Genomic DNA, 18,059 nt, shown 5'->3' on the forward strand with positions numbered 1-18,059 from the left:
GAGGGTGGTGAGGCCCTGGCACAGGTTGCCCAGAGAAGCTGTGGCTGCCCCATCCCTGGCAGTGTTCAAGGCCAGGCTGGACGGGGCTTGGAGCAACCTGGTCTAGTGGAAGGTGTCCCTGCACAAGGCAGGGGTTGGAACTGGATGAGCTTTAAGGTCCCTTCCAACCCAAACCAGTCTGGGATTCTATGATAAATCACCAAGGATGCAAACACTAAATGGTTACAAGCTTCTTCGAGCTTTCCATCCTTCAACAGCGAGCCCAGTCCTGCCTCAACTCCTCCTCACTGCTGTCTTATAAGAAACTCTCATACTACTTACGTTGCACTGTCACCTGTGCATTTAGCCTTATTTGACCTAGGCAGAAGAGTTCCATTGACTATCCAGGGAGGACCAAGAAAAGATGGAATCCATCTCTCTTGCTGCAGGAAAAAATAGTTCTTCAACTTTACATCAAGGACCAGTCTCTGTGTTATAAAATCTGCTGGACTCAACAGGTGATGGATATTTAGCCTCCTAAGAGTTGTAAAGTAACCTCAGACAAGCCCCTAAAATGCCAAAGTCTGACATGGATTCGATATCTGTTTTCCTTATGCTCCTGTGAAAGCCCCAGAGTGGAGATTCTCAGCTTCAGACCTGTGGTGTTTAACCCCTGGGCTGCAGGGGCTCTGCCCTTCCACACACAGCCAAGTCCATGACACCAAACAAAGCTGCTAAATTCAGGCGTCCCTTTAGAAAATGAGAATTAGCTTCTGAATCTTTAGATCCTATAAATCTTTAAAGTACTTACAATAAAACCTTGTAGAAAGTGAACTTTATTCATTTTATTATTGTCCACATCTCTAATGTACCTGCAGCATCATCCATGTCCAAGGAGGCTCAGTTAGGTGTGGCCAATAGAGCTGCAGCAATCAATTAGAGGTGCTAAACATCACATATATTACTAGCTGCCTTAATGTGTAAAACCAGTAATAATTAAACAGGAAAAAGATTAGAGTAAAAAGCGTAGTTCTCTGTACCCTAAAAGACAAGCTAGTCGTAGCTATCAAGTCAGAAGGAAATTCTTGATTTAAAACTGAGTTTTAGACATTCCTACAAACAGTTTTTGGTGGTTGTTTTTTGGGGGGGCTTTTTTTAAAATAACTATTTTGGAAACTTACTTTTGCAACATGACCATTTCTGTCTAAATCCTCATCTCAGGAGCCATTACTTTTATGATTCACATTTAAGCAATGCAGCAACAGCTCTACAAATTGAATCTTTATTTCTGATCTATTCGAATGCAGTTTGGAATGCCCTCTAGGTGTAATCTGAGGGGCTGCATTGTTGTCCACCTACTCACAAGTGGACACCAGGGTAATGAAATGCCAGGCTTTTGTCAGAGGTTATTTTCAGCTTGGTGATAGCAATGGCATTGCTCAGATCCCTGAAGCTCTCTCTCATTGCCCTCCCCTTCCAGCTTATAGGGCTGATAGTGGTGGCCTTTGTATTTAAAGAGTGCAGGAATCCTTAGTGTTCAAACCCTTCAAGGCCTAAGAAAAATAAGGAGGAACATCAGGCAACTCCGGTAAGTAGATATGTCAGGTTCTATCAAGAATGATAAAAGGGTTTGCGTATTCTTTGTTTTTTCCTAACAGATGGTAGAAAATACTCGTTGCTTGACAAAGATAAATGTGTAGGTATAGTACAGAAATATGAGTGCTGCAGAGCTCAGAGCAGTAGTTAAGGCTTGGAGTAGCCAACTGCTTCTCAGCGTGTTGAGTAGCTACTAGTGCTGCAAGACCAGGGCTGTGGGGATCCTCATTAATGATCTCAATTATCATGGCACCATTTCAGTCTGTAACAGTTTTGCTTGGCACTTGCACAGATAAGGGTTTAGAGAAGGATCTTATGGAAGAAAAAGTAAAAGCTGACATCCCAGGATTAGGTCTATAAAAAGGAATGGGTCTTCTGTGCAGCAGGATTCAGCGGATCAAGCTGAACTCTGAGCATGTTACATGCAAGCATGTGTATGGGGTCCTTGTGTTTTAAGTCAGAACCAAGTACCTTGTTCTAGTGCCAGGATGCCTCATTTTTTGCAAGTGCAATCTTAAATTCTTGCAAAACTGGGGATTAAGGAGGTTTTATAAGAAACATGGCATCACCATGCAAGAAATTAATAAATCACCTGGAAGGGCCAAGATGAAAGCAAAGGACTCAGACACAGGACTCTGGGGTTTTCTATCAGCTTTACACAACTTGTGCTTCATATCAAGGCATCTAAAGTCTTTGTTTCAAAAGGGCTCATGTAACTTGGACTGACCAGTGTCAATGAAACTACTTCCTTCTTTGTGTCAGTGTGGAAATTCACATCTCTTATGTGTTGGTTTACTGCAGAAATAAAGGAACCATGCTAGTTATTAGGAGATGGTGGTGGAGGCTAAATGTACAACACTAGTAATCTTAAAATGCACCTGTATCCATAGCCCATTGAATGCACTGGAATAGAAGAGATGGGTGTTGGAACTAGATGATCTTAAGGTCCTTTCCTATTCAAACCAGTCTGTGATTATCTAATTCTATAATTATAAATACCTAATAATATTATGTCATCATTAAATGAGCTCCACCTTCAAAGACAAATGTTCTCTCTGTTGGGAATCTATTCTGCTGAGAGAGAGTGCTTGCTGTGATGGATTAGATTTGGACAAAACCATAGTCGGGTTTAATGAGATGCAGTGTCAGGAACTGGGCTTTCTGCTGCAGACACATCCAGGTAAGACCAAAGAGCGAGCGGTAGTTGCAGAGAAAAAACAGTAGAAGCGTTATATTGATGTTTTGATAAAGGAAGATCTATATCCTTATTCCCATGCTGCTGGAGAGACCAGTAACACTAAGGGCAGTTGAAGGAGTCACTGGTGGTCACAGGACAGGTCAGCAGCATTGCTATGATTAGATACCACAATGAAGTCCTGGCTGCACTGGCATTTCCCACAGACTTGAGCTGGGAAAAGAATTTTCAGTGTGGCCTTGATATTTGCATTTCAGTATAGACAGTGATTTAATTTGATACTATTATTGATTTTTTATTAGGTAAGGAATTGGTATTCTTACACTTTTAACTAGGCTCGTTTAGCCTGGAGAAGAGAAGGCTCCGGGAAGAACCCAGAACAGCATCCAGTGCCTAATGGGGCTACAAGAAACCTGGGGAGGGGCTTTGGACAAGGGCCTGCAGGGACAGGACAAGGGGGAATGGCTTTAACCTGACAGAGGGGAGACTGACAAGAGATCTTCAGAAGTTCTTCCCTGTGAGGGTGCTGAGGCCCTGGCACAGGTTGCCCATAGAGGCTGTGGCTGCCCCATCCCTGGCAGTGTTCAAGGCCAGGTTGGACAGGGCTTGAAACAACCTGGTCTAGTGGAAGGTGTCTCTGCCCATGGCAGGGGGTTGGAACTGGGTGAGCTTTAAGGTCCCTTCCAACTAAAACCAGACTGGGATTCTATGATTCTAACGGAGTCCACACCGAACAGCTAGCTGGGACTAAACCAGAGATGCCAGGCCATTGGTCCTGATCCAGCACTTTTACCACCATTTGTACCAGTGGTCAAGAACCAACATTTCCCATTCCATTTATCCTTCAAAGCCATTCTGTAGCACATATGGCCCCCTGAGCTAATCCTCACATCCACACCATACATGACTTCTGCAGTCCATTCAGATAGATACATCCTGAGCTCTAGACTATCACACGTGTAGGCGTTTTGAAGGGAAAAACCTCATGCTTGGCAAGAAAACACCAGAATTACTTTTAGCACCTTTTTCACCTGCACCACACTGCCTAGCACTGGTGCTGCCTTTTACTCCTCTACACAACTACATCAGGCATCCACTTCCCACTTAGATCAATGGTTCTAAATATATTCTTACCAATAGCACTCTAATTAGAGACACTCTGACCGTTCAGTGACATCCAGATCTGTATGCTACAACTCGCAGCCCGCTTTTCTTCATGCCTGTGCAGGAGCACAGAAGCACTTCAAAGGACCCCTTGTTCTGAGGCTGGCCTGTAAAGTGATGCTACAAGCCCTAAATAACAAGGAGCACGTATCCTTGGCTGCATAGCCACTACGTGTAAATTCTACTCCAGTAGCAGCTGCATTTTGAAGGGGAACGATACAAGCTGCTGATTATTATTAGAGCAAGCCCAAAACACTCTTACAGCTTAACAGTCCTGCAAGTGCCTGCAAACATTGCCATACTGACACACACAAGTTTCCCTGTCATACACTTGACACATTTAGAATGGGTCCACTCACTCCCCACTATGTACCATGTGCTTAGCAATGACTGCAAGTTAACCAGATTAAGACAACAACAGTCAGGGAATTTCAAGGAGATTTACATAGTGACACCCCATGAAATGAAGATTTTGGGTGTATTTTTTCTTATGACAAACAGGAGATGGAGTTCTATTTGCACTTTATCCACCATTATAATTAAGATGAGTAGAAACCTGTGAGTGCCACATCCCCTATGGAATTTACTCGCCTGTAGTAACACTGCTTGCTGCACAGGCAGCATCCCCAGGGATGGATCCTGAAGTTCAGTGTTTGGATAGATGAGCACAGCAATGACACGAGGAGCAGGGACCTGCCCTGGTTCCTCACCCAGCAGTTAATCCAAGCACATGTTGCCCTTCTTAAACTAGGATCCTCATAGGAGTGTTGTCACTGTGACTCCTTTCTCCTACAGCTTCCCATCAGGTGATGCCAGAAAAACATGGAAAATGTGTATGCATGCCCAGTCATGTTGCCATAATTAGCCCCAGGGGCAATGGCTCTCTTCAGAGCTCTAACCCCAGCCTTTAACAGCACAGGGCTCACTATCGCGCACTATCAGCCTTTATTCAGAGGTTATTTTTTCCCTTCAGCTAATGATGTAATTAGAGCTGCTTTCCAACAAGTATCCCTTTGCCACAGACTAAGATGCTTGGTGTGTGTTTGAGAGGAACTAAACCAGCAGAAGCAGTTTGACAGAGACTGGATGAAGAACCTGCTCTCCTCCCAGGCAGCTGTCGGTGCTGCTCCAGCGGGGCAGGGAGCTGACTGGAAACGTGGTTTGAAAGGGAACACTGTGAACACAAAAACCTCATTTGAGTATTCAAGAAAGCATCACCAAACTGATTTTTCTCTTTTAAATTTCCCTTCTCTTAGAACAGTCAATGCATTACATGAATTACTTTACTTAAAAAAATAAAAAATGGCACAGAACAAAAGTACTTTAAAATAGGAGAAAAGCTAGAATGGTGGAATGACAATAAGATTTTACCTACTTGAAAGGTTTCTCCCCATTCCTTCATCTCCCATTTAAAAGACGGAAAAAAAGATTTTAACAGTGCTGTTGAATAACACCTTCACTGAGTAAGGAGGGACAAAACTCAGTCTGTTCCCTGTGGGTGGCCATTTTTGCTCCTTACTTGTTGCATTACAGATAAACAGAGTTAGAGACAAGCTGAGTTTTCTTCTCCTTTATGCATTACTGTTTTCTGGCTGAGCAGTTGGGCTAGTGAACTGCCTCTCGAGAGAGCAGATAGGGCCTGAAGGAGACGAAGAATGCTCTATAACAGCAGAGAAGTTGCTGTATGAGCAATGGAGGTTGTTCAGCAGAGCCTAAACTAGCCTTACAAAGAGGAGAAGAGCTTGGATCTCACATGAGGACCACAGGTATGCTGCCTACCACAGGTAACAGCCCCAGTAGTGAAATGGAATTATACAAGGTTAGGGATATACTAAAACCACGGTGAAGATGTCTGGATATGCTGGTATCCCCACTGTTCTCAAACACTGATTGTAAAACATGAGTGTGTATCATGTGTGTCTTCAGTGATACTGCTTCACTGTGTGCACACCTTTTGCTGGAAGGTAGCAAAAGTGTCTATAATGTCTCTTATAGACCATGGCACAATTTTTAATGTTAGATGCCAGAAAGAATCACCTTCAGGTCCAGCTTGCAGAGCCAGCACATTGAATTTGTTCATTTCAGGCTGAAATTTATAAGATATGGTGCAGAAGACTCCAAGAGGGTGATAAACATGAGACATTAGCATCCAGTGTACAGAAATCACAAAGTGTTAGTCTAAAATTCAAGCCACTGAAGATACTAGCTGTGTTACTGCACTGCTGTGGTAAATTCCCCTCTCTCAACGTCAGAAGAAAATTCTCTGGTACCAGGCCTGATTCACATTCAAAATCCTTCTCTTAGTAAAGATGAATTTAATCAAACACAAATAGCAGAAGCAGGCTTCGAAAGAACTATAAAAAGAAGGTGACTGGTTTTCCAAGAAGGAGAAGGAAGGCCTGTGCCAGGAGCTTGGAACAGCCCGATAATGCGACGTGCAGGTGACAAGATGACGTCCCAGTCTTTCCAGAAACGATGACTCAAACAAGAAATCAGAAGAGCAAACCATAGGTTAGGGTTGTTTCAGGTAAGTGATAGCGCAGTCATCAGGAAGGGCACTCACTTAGGTCAGGCGGCCCAAGCTGGGCTGCTGCCTCCCACAGTGCCCTCCTGTGTGACCTTGGTCAAGTCACTCCAACAGTAACTGGAATGACAAGGACTGAACAGTAACCACTGCCCTGATATTTAAAAACAGTTAGCAAAGAAAAACCTTAAGCACCTCAGGAACCCAACTATTACTCGTTTATAATGGCTGCGCAGCACAGTGATCTTGCAGCTGTTGCATGGAAGAAAGTAAGAAAGAACTTGTTTCTGTCAATGTGTCCTCTGAAATAACATTGGACGTTTGTGAAGCTTCAAGGTGGAATTATCCAGGTATGAATTTGTAAAATGATATCATCCTGACACCAAAAATTACCTCTATACGTGTCACCGAGGGAGCTCACTGCATGAACTAGCACTTGCTTTGGGAGGAACAAACAGTTCTACCTGATGTCTCTTAGCAAAGACTCTCAGTAGGATGCTGTTCTGTAGAAAACAATGCCAAATACCGTCCACATGTTTGCTTAAACTCCTGTAATGCTTCAAAGTGACTGCTCACCTCCACTAAAAGTTGCCTCGCCAAACCTGATCAACACATAGAGCAAAAAGCAGAGGGGAAAAGGCTTCCCTGGGGTACAGGGGAGGGCAGAACTGAAAGAAAATGACAATTTGTTGGAAAATAAACACTAGATCCGCTTCTCCAGAGGAGGTTTGAGCGATCTTGGCACCTTTTCACCGAAACACCTTTCACGTATTTACCATCACGATATACAGAGCTAAGGAATATCCTTATTTACAGAAAAGGATCCCACAGGACAGTTGTTTTTAAAATACTTCGCTTCTGGTGACGTATTTAATTATATAATTTGACTTTCTAGGCTACTCTTCAGATACAAAGATGCCGAACTGGGGAGGTGGAGCCAAATGCGGCGCGTGTGAAAAGACTGTGTACCACGCTGAGGAAATCCAGTGCAATGGAAGGAGTTTCCACAAGACGTGCTTCCTCTGCAGTAAGCTGGGCTACACCCTTCTAACCCCACAGTATTCACATAGCTCTGTAGAAAACTCCCACTAAAGACAGTAAATTTGCTTTTATATTACCCTGCATGCAATAAAGAAGTTTCACAGTTTCCCCAATTTAATGTGTTTGCTCATGGGATGCTTACAGCAGTTTAAACACCCTGGCAACATATAGGATGGTGGAAGCAACCAGCATCAGACTGGATTCCCCACACAGAAAGTTCTGTGAAGCTTTGCATTTTACTTCTGGGGAAGTTAAAAGTAGAGGGCAGTCACATGTTAGTCATCCTACCCAGAGTACAGCACAGTCAGATGGATTCTGGCCTGGCACTCTCTAGAAACCTAAAGGTAAAACCCAATTCCCATCTTTTTAGTCCTGGAAGGATGGAAAACTACCATATCTCTTTTTAAACGCAGCAGCCAGTTTTCTGGAATACCAGCATGCCACTCCATAGCAGCTCTCACTAATCAAGCCCCATTTTCTAGCCCTTTGCAGCAAGCAATCACAGATTGGTTTGTGTTGGAGGGGACCTTAAAGCACATTCAGTTCCAACCCCCTGCCATGGGCAGGGACACCTTCCACCAGACCAGGTTGCTCCAAGCCCTGTCCAACCTGGCCTTGAACACTGCCAGGGATGGCGCAGCCTGGGCAACCTGTTCCAGCTGCTCACCACCTTCACAGGGAAGAGCTTCTGCCTAATGCCTAATCTAAATCTCCCCTCTGTCAGCTTAAGGCCATTATCTAGATAAGAACTAAAGGTAGCTAAATAGTTTACTTTGCAGGCAATGCTTCAGATTTAGTACTTGAGATTTAGCAGTATGAATTCCAGCATGACAGCTTAGAAGCCACTGAATCCAGTTTTCCACCCTCCTTTCTCATTTGGAGGCATGAGACTGACCCAACATGACCAGATGGCATAGCATAGTGCTATGCAGAATTCAGTCTGAAGGACACCCTAAAGCTGTCTTTGCCTTTCTCTAAGTACCCTGCAAGTGATGCATAAAACACTGAGTAAGAACGAATTTCCTCAAGAAGTTTTCAGTTAACTGGCAACCTTCAGCCAGTGCTTACAGAATGGTTAAAAAGTCTCGTTCTTTTCAAACCTAGGGACTTCTTATTGCTTCCGTGAGCTGACTATGGCAATTAATACTGGGTATCAGAGAAACTACAGGGAAAGGGACATGAATGTGGCAGTTATGAGAAAAGCTTTATTTGATACTTGTGCTTTACTAAACACTAGAAAATGATACAGCAGGAAACAAATGAGTAGACTCTCTAGTGTCTATATGAACAGTTGTGCTAATAGGGCATAGTTAATAACATTTCTCTCCCTCCTAATACTGCAACAAGTTTAAGCTTCATCCTTAGCATAACTGATTTTTTCCTAGTGCTTCATGATCAGCAACACACAACCATTAGCTCTACCAGCTGTTTGGTTTGTTGTGGGTTTTCTTTTGTTGGTTGGGGGTTTGGGGGAGTTTGTTTGCTTGGCCCCTGGTAGTTGTAAGTCTGAATTAAAGTAGGTTAGATTCTAAAAAAAGGATTCCCAGCAGAAGTATGTTTAAGGTCAGAAGCCAAAGATGCATCTAAGCCCAGATGGTGTACAAGAGGTATGTTAATTGGATTTATTTTCCCCATGATTCATACACTAATCAGCAGCTCTGGATGACTCAGTATTATGTATCATGGTCTTAGGCTTTTCAGTTAAGCAATTCTAGGATTTCGAAACCAGTCCTCCCCAACCCAATCTCAGGTACAGAAATACTTAACCTATCTAGACTTTTCTAGACTTCTATCTCAAACGTATTTCAAATATATTTGTTATTTTACATTTTATTAGAGCAGAAACACCAACCACACCACGTGGTTTTCAACCAAGAAGTTCAATTTGTCCAACATTATGAACAAGTCCAACCAACCTGTGAACACAGTAGAACCAGAGAAACTAAACTATAAATCACACTCTCTTCACCCCACAGTTTTCCCCTACAAACATGAGATTGCTGCTTGCCTACCTTGTTTCCCTGACAGCTTTTACTCAGTCTGCAGCTGTGATGGACATTTGGCAGGATCCACATCATTAACCTGAAACTTCTTGGTGCCGGCTCGCCAACAGTATCTATTGGCAGATGACAGGTCTCAAAGTTATTTCAACAGTAGCACTTCAAGGGCTTTTGCTCCATCTGTTGTGGTGAATTGATACTGTATCCCTAAAGTGCCAGAAATAGAAACGCTTTATCTACTCCTAGAGTTTCCATCATTCCTTAACTCCCTTAGCAAACATAATTACCATCTCAAAGCAGAACAGACTGTAGCCTGACGAGATCAGGTTCACACATTTACAGAAGCCCTTGGTTTTATTTCCATTAACTGTAAAGGGCCTTGCAAATTATCTCCCCCAAACACACACACACAGAGTAATAGAATGAAAACTGCAAAGGTTCCAGTATCAGCTTAAATTCCCTGATGAGGGTGAATTTAGACTCACAGCAGGACAGTGAAAATAAGCATGGGGGGAAAGGGACTAATCAGACAGCTAGCTCTGCAAGAGCTTGAACTTTCAACCATTGCCAATACTTCCATATTTCACCGGCTTCTGTGGCTCATGCAAGCTAAGCACCTTCACTTACCCAGCTCTCAAGAGGCTCTGCATGACTGGAATGCACTCTGTGGGGCACACACTGGCTGAAAGGGAGGTGGAGAGAGAGTTTTTGCTTATTCTCCTCTCCCCCATATCAACCACCATTGACACAGGGAACAATTTCTAAGAAGTGTTGAAATTTCGATTTCTAAGCATACAACAAACCCTGACTTTTCTAGAAGCACTCTGAACCGATAGCTTTGTCCTCTCGCAGTGGGGTGGGAACTACCTCATGCTGAGTACCCAGAGCGCTGCGGCACACACTGCGTACCAGGCAGATGAGGAGCGAAGCTACTGGTTTTTTGCCATTCATTACTGTCCGCTTTTCATCCATCAGCAGCAAGGAGATCCCCCTGGACTGCTAACAGATCCAGCCTCTAATTGCTGTCCAGGTTTCAGAGGAGAATAACCATGTGCAAGACCCATCTCAGCAACAGCGCTCAGCTCTGGGTGCAGCTTGTGTTTCCCAGAACATGGATACTTCCTTGCTGAGCTCCCCAGATAAGCAGCTGTTAGCATTCATTTAGCTTCTGGTCTTTCCAAGTTGGGGCTTGGTTTCAAGCAGTGTTGTAGAGGATGCAACTTGTATTTCATTACAAATGCTGGGCATTCCTTTGGCACCTCTTGTCTAAAAGTCTCCTGGACTGCTCCTAGTGAGCTAAGCCAAGCGGTATCTATCTCTGTATAAGAACATGACTAGGAAGAGGTCTCCGGTTTTGGAACACCTATAATTGTACTCTTGCCTTCCTGCAGGAAGACTACCAGAACAGAGCCCACCAGTTACTTGGGGTCATTGCTTTGCCTTACACAACTCATCAAATAAATAAAAACACATGTCCTGCTTGGCCCTGGACCTTATATCCTCTTTTAGAAGCATGCCACATAAACCAGCATGGGCTGGGATGAGAAAGGCGCCACAGACTCAGAGTGACTAGTTCAAAAGATGCAGATGCGCAGCAAAACCAACACCCCTGCAACCTCCTTTTTGCCTTTTTTAAGGCTGGGAGTTTAGGATGATGCTCTCAAATCCATCTTCACCTTCACAAGATCCAGACAAATTGTCTTGATGAGCCCACGATCTTCCTAAGGTTAAAGTAGAACTTCAAAGTGGCAAGAGAACACAATGAGTGCATGCACAACTACTTCAGCAACAGCCTAATGAAGTTCTAGAATGGCTACAGGCTATTTTCTGTATTTATAAAGATAAGCAAAAATAAACATTGTCATTACTCTGAACCCTATGAATTCCAACTTGAAAATGCTGATGTATAAAAATGCCTCTTTTCTCTTGTTCTCAGTGGCTTGCAGGAAAGCTCTGGACAGTACCACAGTGGCAGCGCATGAATCTGAAATCTACTGCAAAACTTGTTACGGGAGAAAATATGGTCCCAAAGGAATTGGTTTCGGACAAGGGGCAGGATGTCTCAGCACTGATACTGGTGACCATCTGGGCTTGAATCTGCAACAGTAAGTTACATCCCACTGATGGCACCTTTTGCTGGTGCTTTTCCTGGCCCTTATATACCACCACAGGCATAAATACAAACTGCAATTGCAATCTACCATTAGTAGATGGTTGTAATGACACATTCACCACAGAACATAAGAATTATTTTATTTTTTTCCTCCTGTCAGAAGCTAAAACACAGTGAGGTTTTACTGTTACAGAAATAATTACACTACTACATACTGTTAACTCTCCTCTCAATGGAGGAAATAACACTTCTAAATCCTCCCTGTGGCTCGAGTAATACTTACAAACACACTGAGATGTTTGAACAGAGGAATTCTAATGGGATACCATCTTCCAAAAGCACATAATCCTGACAGAGCATTTTTATAGTATTTTTCTATGATTCTGTCGTGGTTTAAGCTGAGCAGGTAAGTCAGAAACGCACAGCCGCTCGCTCACTCCCGTGCTTTTTCCCCCTAGCTCCCAGAGTGATGGGGAGGAGAACTGAAAGAATGTAACTCCCACGGGCTGAGATAAGAACAGTCCAGCAACTAAGGTATAACACAAACCACTGCTGCTACCACCAATGATAATAATGATAAGGGAAATAACAAGAGGAGAGAATATGAAACTAAAAGAGGAAAGGAAAGAAAAAAACAATAAACAAGTGATGCACTATACAACCGCTCACCACCTGCTGACCGATACCCAGCCCGACCCAAGCAGCAATCCAGCCCTTCCGGGTAAGTCCCCCCAGTTTCAATACTGGGCATGATATGATGTGGTATGGAATACCTCTATTAGCTAGTTTGGGTCAGGTGTCCTGTCTCTGCTGCCCCATGGCTTCCCCTCCTCCCTGGTAGAGCATGAGACTCACAAAGTCCTTGGTCAGACCAAACATTACTGAGCAGTGACTAAAAGCATTGGTGTTATCAGCTCTGTTCCCAGGTGTCCTGGGTTCAGCAGCAGCAGTCATTTTTTCTCACTCTTAGTAGCTGGTGCAGCGCTGTGTTTTGACTTTCCCAGCAAGGCAGAGGAGGAAGATCTGCACTCAGGAAAAGAGAAGCTGGTGGTGGGAGAGCCGGCAGGCACAGCGGCTACACCAGCCCCAGTGGCAAGTACAGCAGCGTCATTGGAGAGTTCTGAAGGGTTTGAATGGCCTTTAGGTACCCTTGGGACCTGCCTGCTGGTTGTGATGGGGATCAGCATGCTGGCACACACACACAGTGTGTTCTACCCACAAACATTTTGTCTGATCTCAAAAGTTAAGCAGAGTTGGGTTGAGTCTTGTCTAGGGTTAGACGATGATACAGGAGGACCAAGAGGTTTTCCCCAAGGCTGGACATCATGAGTGGCAGGGTGTGTGGGACAGTATGAGCGAGTATCTAGTCCACTGGGCCCCTCCAGTACTTTGGAAGCGTCAGCTGTATGGAGTCCCCAGCAACAAGCTGCAGAAACTGCTGGAGGGGAGGGTGAATTATTTCAAGCCTGGTGGGCCATGACACTTCAGGCCATCAGGGCAGAGATGCAACATAGAGATGGACTCATGATCGAGGGGTGGACTTAGCAATGGACACTATTGACCAGGTTATTCACGAGTGTGAACACTGCACACAGCCTCTCCTGCTCTGAGAGACTGTAACAAGAGATGGAGCCTGACATCATGGACCAGATGGACTCAGCAGCTTTATAGGGTATTGGTTCATGCATTAAGGAATGATCTCTCTCTCTCTCTGTATGTACATATATATGTATATATATAAGAGTGATGGTATATTGAAAAATGTGGGATCTCAAAATGACGTGAATGGTATGGAATAAGGGGTGGATATGCCCTGGGTTCAGCAGCAGCAGTCATTTTTCCCCTTCTTAGTAGCTGGTGCAGTGCTGTGGTTTTGACTTTCAGACTGGGAACAGTGCTGATAACACCAATGTTTTTAGTTGCTGCTCAAATGTTTGGTCTGGCCAAGGACTCAAGAGCCTCATGCTCTGCCAGGGAGGAGGGGAAGCCAGGAGGAAGCAGAGACAGGACACCTGACCCAAACTGGCTGAAGAGGTATTCCATACCACAGCACGTCATGCCCAGGATGTAAACTGAGAATTACCCAGAAGGGCTGGTTTACTGCTGGGTCAGGCTAGGTATCAGTCGGCAGCTGGTATTATATTCTCTTCCCTTGCTATTTCCCTTATCATTATTATCATTGGTGGCAGCAGCAGTGATTTGTGTTATACCTTAGTTACTGGGCTGTTCTTATCTCAACCTGTGGGAGTTACATTCTTTCGATTCTCCTCCCCATCCCTCCGAGAGCGGGGGGAGGGAAGAGGGCAGGGGGGGAGTGAGAGAGAGACTGTGTGGCTGATTTACGGCTGAGCTTAAACCACGACATCAGGCTAAACTGAAACACAGCACTGCACCAGCTACTAGGAAGGAGAAAAATAACTGCTACAGCTGAACCAAAAGCTGCACATTCCCAAATCAGTGATGCTTTCTTCTTGTATAAGGGAAGCCAATTAACCAACATCCTGTGCAGGAAATAAAAGCTTAAATAATGCATTTAACTGTAGCTCCTTGTAAGATATGAATTCATTACGGGCACAGTTCTGCATAAAAAACTATCACATCTGTAGATTCAGTGACGTGTTGCAGCCGAACAAGCCAATAATTCAAAAGCCAGTCTGTGAAAGGCCTCAGCTTGCACCAAGACATAAAGCACAAAGCACAGAAATAGAAAGCAAAGCTGCTCTCCTGATGTGCTTTTGACCCTAGGCCAGCCAAGAACCCCTGTTCTAAGTTCCCTGTCCAAATCTCACAGGGACTAATGAAACAGCAGCATGCAAAATCTTTTCTGTTTTCCACTCGCTAAGTGCCAGGAGACAGCCCGTTAGAAAGAACAGAGAAGTCTTTTACTTTTGTTTTCCCTCTTGCCTCTCAATAACACAACATTCTTCTACTTTTACTTTTCATTAAATATAACCTTTTTTGCCTGTGGCTGCTATCAGCTTCGTGTACTCAGTCCCAAACAGGTTACAGCATCATCTTTTCAATCACACAATACAGAATTCAATAGAAACTTGCATTTTTTTCCTCTTTCACATGTCTAAACCCAGTCATTTAATATTTACCCCTTAAAAAAAAAAAAAAGGCATTAAATTACATTTCTAGAATGCCAACCACATTTTAAGCAGTATTTTCAACCACTGGGAACTTCTCTTTTAGGGGCTCACCGAAGCCTGCTCGCCCTTCTACACCAACTAATCCATCAAAATTTGCCAAAATGATGGTAGATGTGGATAAATGTCCCCGTTGTGGCAAATCCGTGTATGCTGCAGAGAAGATTATGGGAGGAGGAAAAGTAAGTAGTTACTACAGGACCAGAAACAATGCACTTCTGTAATGGTGAGAATCTACAGCAAATGGGTCCTTGACGTTTCAAGTTTTTGCTCAGTGTCAAATGAAAAAAACATGAGGATGAATCAGCAAATTATTGGAGTCTGAAGTACATTCAAGGTTTAAAACCATCTGCTTTTTGTAAGTTGCCTTCAACTTTACACATCTTGTTTACGTCTGAAGAACAACTCCTGGTCTCTGTTCAGGCTAACTCTACTAGCACTGTTATTCTACTACCATCTCTGGGGATATTTACCATTTAAACATTTATCAGTAGTGACAATTGCAGATGTATCGAAGAGATCCTGTGACTAGAAAAACCAAAGGCCCTTCTCACAGGACATTCTAGCCCTCTGCTCTAGGAACTCTCACTAGAATATTATCTCTGCGTATTGAAAGAAGTGGCCAAACCAAGAGTAATAATATAGCTCCCTTCTTTTCACCTAACCTCCATTAATAACAAAGTGACTGGGTAAGATCTTGACATGGGATAATGAAGTAATTGAAAAAAGACTGACCTATAATGCCTAAAAATGGAAGCCGTAAGACCAACAAAATGATGTTAACTTTTTCACACCTTAAAAATAGTTTGTACCTTGTATCTGCTAGCTGTGTGCTTTTGGTAATATACAATGAATTGCCTTAATTTCCTCAGCCTTGGCATAAGACATGCTTCCGCTGTGCTATTTGTGGGAAGAGCTTAGAATCCACAAATGTTACAGACAAAGATGGAGAGCTCTACTGTAAAGGTAAGAACTGCAATGAGCTGAACTGGGTTACTGAGACAACCGAAAATTAGTATCTTCAGACCTAGTACAGCCATCATGATTTACCTTGCTGCAGGCTTCACAACTCCACAAAACTACATTTTATCTTTATTTAACAACTTTCGGAAAGCAGAGGTAAACATTGTGGTTTCGTCTTCTATTGTAAACATGGAATTTTTCAAGTTGTAATTTTTCTACAAATATAACACCCTCTCACCTCTGTCCTCAGACCTTTCAACAGGAGCACTGGCCAGATCTGCTGGGCAGTCTCTTGTACCTGCAGAATCTCACTCACTAAAAGGAAAGTAAAATATACACAAAGACACAGAGCTCTAAAAGTTGTCATCCATGTCAGGTCATGGTCCTAATTTGAATTCTTGACAGTGAAAGTTCAAAGATTCTTCTACATTAATGCTACATACATCCAAATCTTTTTCTAGGACCAAGAAAGTTCACAGATTTCACCTGACCCTTAGAAGCAGCTTAAGAGGAAAAATATGCAAAGTTTTTATACCCTAGACTAAAACAGATAGGGAATCCTGGAAAGAAATACTTAAATTCTGTGGCTTTAGGTACAGTCTGACAACTGCATGTCAAATTATCGTATCTGCAGAAATCTGCTGACCTTTACTACTTCCTCAGCAGAGTTCTGACCAATAGCTATGCATACACTTAGCAATACAAAGTTGAAACGGAATGGTTTAAAATACCATCAATAGTTTCTGAAATATCCTCTTTTAACCTCCTTGTAAAATTTCTGACTTATTACTCTACCTGTATTACTTGTGCAGACCAGGTTTTACTGGGTGTTTTCACGTAGCAAAGCAGCTTTAATAAAAATGTTACACCTTAAATACAGAGAGTTGTTAATTGTTTTTTAATTTTTTTTTTTTTTTGAGAAGATCAGATGTGACTTCTGTGTAATTCAAACACGTGACTCCAGCTGCACACTGTCGACACTTCCGGGAAAGGAACCATTCAGATTTCCTTCCTTTTATTAACCCAAATTTTGTAGTAGTACCAAAGCCAAAAGTGAAAACATTCAGGATGCCATTTACCTCTCTTCTCCTTTTTCAGTTTGCTACGCAAAAAATTTTGGTCCCAAAGGAATCGGCTTTGGTGGCCTCACTCAAGTGGAAAAGAAGGAGTGTGAATGAGAAGCAATGGATGCAACAGACTCAAGCTGCTGTTGATGCCACCACCTGATAGCTGTCAAGTAAAACATTAAAGATCACATATTGCTAAGAACCTACGGCATTTGTTTAATCTTTTTCACTTTGCAGGAAAAAACTTGTGGGCTTATATCTTGAGAAATTCTTAGATTAGTTTAGGAAAGGCAAGTAGATGCGATTCACTTTGAATTTCAAATCTCTTTTGAGTGTCTCTTTCTCTCAAAGGGAGGTACTTCTGAAGAAAATCAACATTTTCTTAGAATACAGTGTTGTAAGTTTTGTTATTGTATGTTTACAAGCTACAATAAAGTTCTGCTACTGCTTCACATTGTTTCTACTTGAATTTGCTTGCACATTGTTCTACAATATCACAGATATAAATGCATTCCACTGAGATGAATTAAATACCCCACTTGTTAACTACAGGAATTGCATTTCATTGCAGTACTTTACTTTCATGTTACCAATTCCAGATCATATTTATTTTTCTGATCTTGATCTGTTTCCCTGCTGGTTTTCATTATTACCTACTTTGACTTACAGTCACACTGCTCTTCTTGGGAATATGGCTGACATCTTATTATTAAAGATCTATGCATGCAGCTGGAAAAAAAAAAATCCCTCTTTTTGTATACATTTGTCATGGTTTAAGCCCAGCCGGTAACTCAGACCGATGCAGCCACTCGCTCACTCTCCCTCTTTCTTCCCCCCTCACCCCTGGAAGGATGGAGAGGGGAATCGAAAGAATGTAACTCCCACGGGCTGAGATAAGAACAGTCCAGTAACTAAGGTATAACACAGAACTACTATTGCTACCACCAATAATAATGATAATGGAAAAAACAAGAGGCGAGAATATGAAACTAAAAGGGGAGAAGGAAACCAAAAAACGCAAGTGATGCAAAATACAATTGCTCACCACCTGCTGACCAATACCCAGCCCAACCCGAGCAGCCATCTGGGCTTGCTGGGTAACTCCCCCCAGTTTATATACTGGGCACGAAGTGCTGTGGTATGGAATATCCCTTCGGTTAGTTTGGGTCAGGTGTCCTGTCTCTGCTTCCTTCCAGCTTCTTGTGCCCCTCCTCACTGGCAGAGCATAAGAGACTGACAAGTCTGTGATCAGGATAAGCATTACTTAG

At 43.0% G+C, this 18,059-nt stretch overlaps 1 protein-coding gene across 1 annotated transcript; it reads left to right on the forward strand.

The window, feature by feature from the left end:
* Nucleotides 1-1,464: 1,464 nt before the first annotated feature.
* Nucleotides 1,465-17,243, forward strand: CSRP3 (cysteine and glycine rich protein 3). The gene is made up of 6 exons (XM_065683427.1): nt 1,465-1,567; nt 7,354-7,485; nt 11,436-11,604; nt 14,808-14,943; nt 15,634-15,727; nt 16,823-17,243. The coding sequence occupies exons 2-6, from the start codon at nt 7,374-7,376 to the stop codon at nt 16,900-16,902; spliced, it is 591 nt and encodes a 196-aa protein (XP_065539499.1). The 5' UTR covers nt 1,465-1,567; nt 7,354-7,373; the 3' UTR covers nt 16,903-17,243.
* The last annotated feature ends 816 nt before the right edge of the window (nt 17,244-18,059 follow it).

This window comes from Lathamus discolor, chromosome 6 (assembly GCF_037157495.1).
Source record: "Lathamus discolor isolate bLatDis1 chromosome 6, bLatDis1.hap1, whole genome shotgun sequence".
Taxonomy (NCBI): domain Eukaryota; kingdom Metazoa; phylum Chordata; class Aves; order Psittaciformes; family Psittacidae; genus Lathamus; species Lathamus discolor.

Bases quoted from the DNA above. Each gene is read 5' to 3' on its own strand.
- CSRP3 (XM_065683427.1), top strand. From the start codon at position 7,374: ATGCCGAACTGGGGAGGTGGAGCCAAATGCGGCGCGTGTGAAAAGACT. The intron at 14,944-15,633 runs GTAAGTAGTTAC...TAATTTCCTCAG, and splicing joins AGATTATGGGAGGAGGAAAA to CCTTGGCATAAGACATGCTT. The intron at 15,728-16,822 runs GTAAGAACTGCA...CTCCTTTTTCAG, and splicing joins TGGAGAGCTCTACTGTAAAG to TTTGCTACGCAAAAAATTTT.